We start from the raw sequence: 3,371 nt of genomic DNA on the forward strand, positions 1-3,371 counted from the left end.
CTTGTGGGAGAGACAGAGGAGAATGAATGAATGGGGGGACGAACGGACAGATAGATGGTCTGTCGGTCCTGTGTTTTCACGCATCAGCACTCCTGGCAGCAAAGAGAAAGAGGCGGGGCCTCGGCCTCGACCGAAGCACCGCCCCCTTCCAGCCCTCGCAGCTGCTTTCGCGTCTGCCGACCGCGCCGCTCACCTGGCGGCCTCCCCTTTAAGAAGGCTCACCTGGGCGCTCACCTGGGCGCGCGCGCTTCCGCTGGAAGAAGGAAGCGGCGCTGTCTTTACCTCCTGGCGCTCCCTCTCCGCCTCTCAGATTCACCGGCCGCCACCATGTCCGCCTCGGCCGTCTTCATCCTCGACGTCAAGGGCAAGGTGAGACCAAGCGCAGGTGTAGGGGGACAGACCGGTGAGGCTGCGCTCCCAACCCAGGGACAGCCCCTCCGTGGAAGCCAGCAAGACTCCGGAAAGCTCTTGGGGCGTGGAAACCTACGCTCCCCTCTACTCTAATGCCCGTGTGTCCCGGTCGAATCCCACCTTCACCATTTACTAGCCGTGTGCCTGGGACAACGGGCGTCGCCTCTCGGAGCCTTAATTTCTCCTACCGTAAAAATGGGGGAAACTGAGGTCCCCACCCAATCAGAATTCATAAAACTCGATGCATGTAAAGCGCTTAGCACAGTAGCCCTTCTGCAAAGATAAGGCGTTCTATAAATCGAAATGGATATTTCCATCGCCGCCACTGGCCACGTTAGTAATACCCGAAGAAGGCAGCAGGAGGCCTCAGTTCCTCCCTGGAGCTGCCTTGTCCCTTCCTGAAGCTCCCCTAATTCGTCTCGTCATTCAGCAATAGTAGCAGTAATAACGGCGGTGTTAAAATAATACTGATAATATTAATAGTGGGAGCTAAGACGTTTAAGAGACTTACTGTGTGCCCTCTATGTTCTAACCACTTGACTCAACAGTCTAAGTACTATTATTATTGATGGCTTACTGCTGGCAGAGTAGACATACATGAACTCTTTAAGAGCTACATGGGTAGAATCTCCCCTCTCGCCTTCACCTGCTCCCCTCCCCCTTTTTTCCCCTCCCCCTCTACCTTCCCTCTCTCCCTTCCCCTCCCCTTCCCTCCTCTTTTTTAATAAGCCCTACCTCACCACTTTGGTGCATATGAAGCCCTGAGTGAGAGCAGGAATTCTGGAGCCAGACCATCTTGTTCCAATTCCCAACTTCCCCTCTTACTACAGACAGGGTTCCATTGGCTCTTTCAGAGCCTCAGCTTCCCCATCTGTAAAATGGAGACAGTGGTAACACCTCCATCACAGGGTTTCTGGTAAGAGCTAAATAAGGTGGTGGTGGTTGTTAGGTCCGTTTGAACAGTTCTGACTCATAGCAATCCCACGTACAACAAAACGAAACACTGCCCAGCCCTGCGCCATCCTCACAATCATTGCTATGTTTGAGCCTATTGTTGCAGTCACTGTCTCAATCCATCTCTTTGAGGGTCTTCCTCTTTTTTGCTGACCCTCTACTTTACCAAGCATGATGTCCTTCTCCAGGGACTGGTCCCGCCTGATAATATGTCCAAAGTATGTGAAGGAGCCTTTTGGCTATACATCTTCCAAGACAGATTTGTTCGTTCTTCTGGCAGTCCATGGTATATTCAATATTCTTCGCCAACGCCATAATTCAAAGGCATTACTTTTTCTTTGGTCTTCCTTATTCATTGTCCAGCTTTCACATGCATATGAGGCGACTGAAAATACCGTGGCTTGGGTCAGGCGCACTGGGTCAGGCGCACCGTAGTCCTCAAAGTGACATCTTTGCTGTACACTTTAAAATCGTCTTTTGCAGCATATTTGTCCAATGCAATACATCATTTGATATTTTTTCTTTTTCTTTTTTTAATAAACTTTATTATTTAAACCAGTTTTAAGTTTACAGAAAAATTATGCAGAAAGAACAGAGGGTTCCCATACATCCCTTCTAACAGCTAGCTTGCATTAGCGTGGTACACTTGTTACTATTAATGAGCATATCACCCATTGCTGTCCAGTCGATTCTGACTCATAGCGACCGTATAGGGAAGAGTAGAACTGCCTCAAAGGGTTTCCAAGGAGTGCCTGGTGGATTCGAATTGCTGATCTTTTGGTTAGCAGCTCATCACTTAACCACTGCACCACAGACCTCCAATGAACATCTATTGATGCATTATTACTCCCTAAAGCCTACAGTTTACATTAGAGTTTGCTCTTTGTGTTGTACAGTTTTATAGGTTTTGACAAATAATGTCACGTGTCCACCATTAGAGTATCATTCAGAATAGTTTCACTACCATAAAAATGCCCTGTGCGCCACTTATTCGCTACCCTCTCTGCCTGAATCCCTGGCAACCACTCATCTTTTCTATTCTCTCTGTAGTTTTGCCTTTTCCAGAAGCTCACATACTTGGAATCATACAGTATTTACCTATTTCACAGAGGTTTCTTTCACTTAGCAATATGCGTTTAAGGTTCCTCCATGTTTTTCCATAGCTTAATAACTCAATTCTTTTTATCACTGAGTGATACTCCAGAGTATGGATCTACCCCAGCTTGTGTATCTGTTCACTTATGGAAGGATGTCTTGGTTGCTACCAATTTTTGGCAATTATAGATAAAGCTGCTATAAACATTCACCTGCAGGTTTTTCTGTGAACATAAGTTTTCAATTCATTTGGGTCAATATTTAGGAGTATAGTTGTTGGATCGTATGGTAGACCTATGTTTAGTTTTGCAGGAAACTGCCAGACTGTCTTCCAAAGTGGCTGTACCATTTTGCATTCCTATCAGCCATGAATGAGAGTTCCTGTCTCTACCTCCTCACCAGCATTTGATGTTGTCAGCATTACGGACTTTATCTATTTTAATAAGTGTGTGGTGGTGTTTGATTTCTTGACTGCTGCTTCCATGGGTGTTGATTGTGGATCCAAGTAAAATGAAATCCTTGACAACTTAATTTTCTCCATTTATCATGATGTTGCTTATTGGTCCGGTTGTGAGGAGTTTTGTTTTCTTTATGTTGAGGTGTAATCCATACTGAAGGCTGTAGACTTTGATCTTCATCAGTAAGTGCTTCAAGTCCTCTTTACTTTCAGCAAGCAAGGTTGTGTCATCTGCATATCACAGGTTGTTAATGAGTCTTCCTCCAATCCTGATACCCCGTTCTTCATACAGTCCAGCTTCTCAGATTATTTGCTCGGCATACACATTGAATAACACATACCTTTCCTGATTTTAAACCACGCAGTATCCCCTTGTTCTGTTCAAATGACTGCCTCTTGGTCTATGTACAGGTTCCTCATGAGCACAATTAAGTGTTCTGGAATTCCCATTCTT

At 45.9% G+C, this 3,371-nt stretch overlaps 1 protein-coding gene across 2 annotated transcripts in view; it reads left to right on the top strand.

Moving 5' to 3' along the window:
* The first annotated feature begins 250 nt into the window (after positions 1 to 250).
* AP1M2 (adaptor related protein complex 1 subunit mu 2) overlaps positions 251 to 3,371 on the top strand; it is a 13,411-nt gene continuing 10,290 nt past the window's right edge. For both annotated transcript variants that reach the window (XM_012556176.1, XM_004378346.1), the window contains exon 1: positions 251 to 369. In XM_012556176.1, coding sequence (XP_012411630.1) covers positions 328 to 369 — 42 coding nt within the window. In that variant the 5' untranslated portion in view covers positions 251 to 327. The remainder of the gene's footprint in view (positions 370 to 3,371) is intronic.

The sequence above is a fragment of the Trichechus manatus genome, unplaced genomic scaffold (genome assembly GCF_000243295.1).
Source record: "Trichechus manatus latirostris isolate Lorelei unplaced genomic scaffold, TriManLat1.0 scaffold00057, whole genome shotgun sequence".
In the NCBI taxonomy this organism is placed as follows: Eukaryota; Metazoa; Chordata; class Mammalia; order Sirenia; family Trichechidae; genus Trichechus; species Trichechus manatus.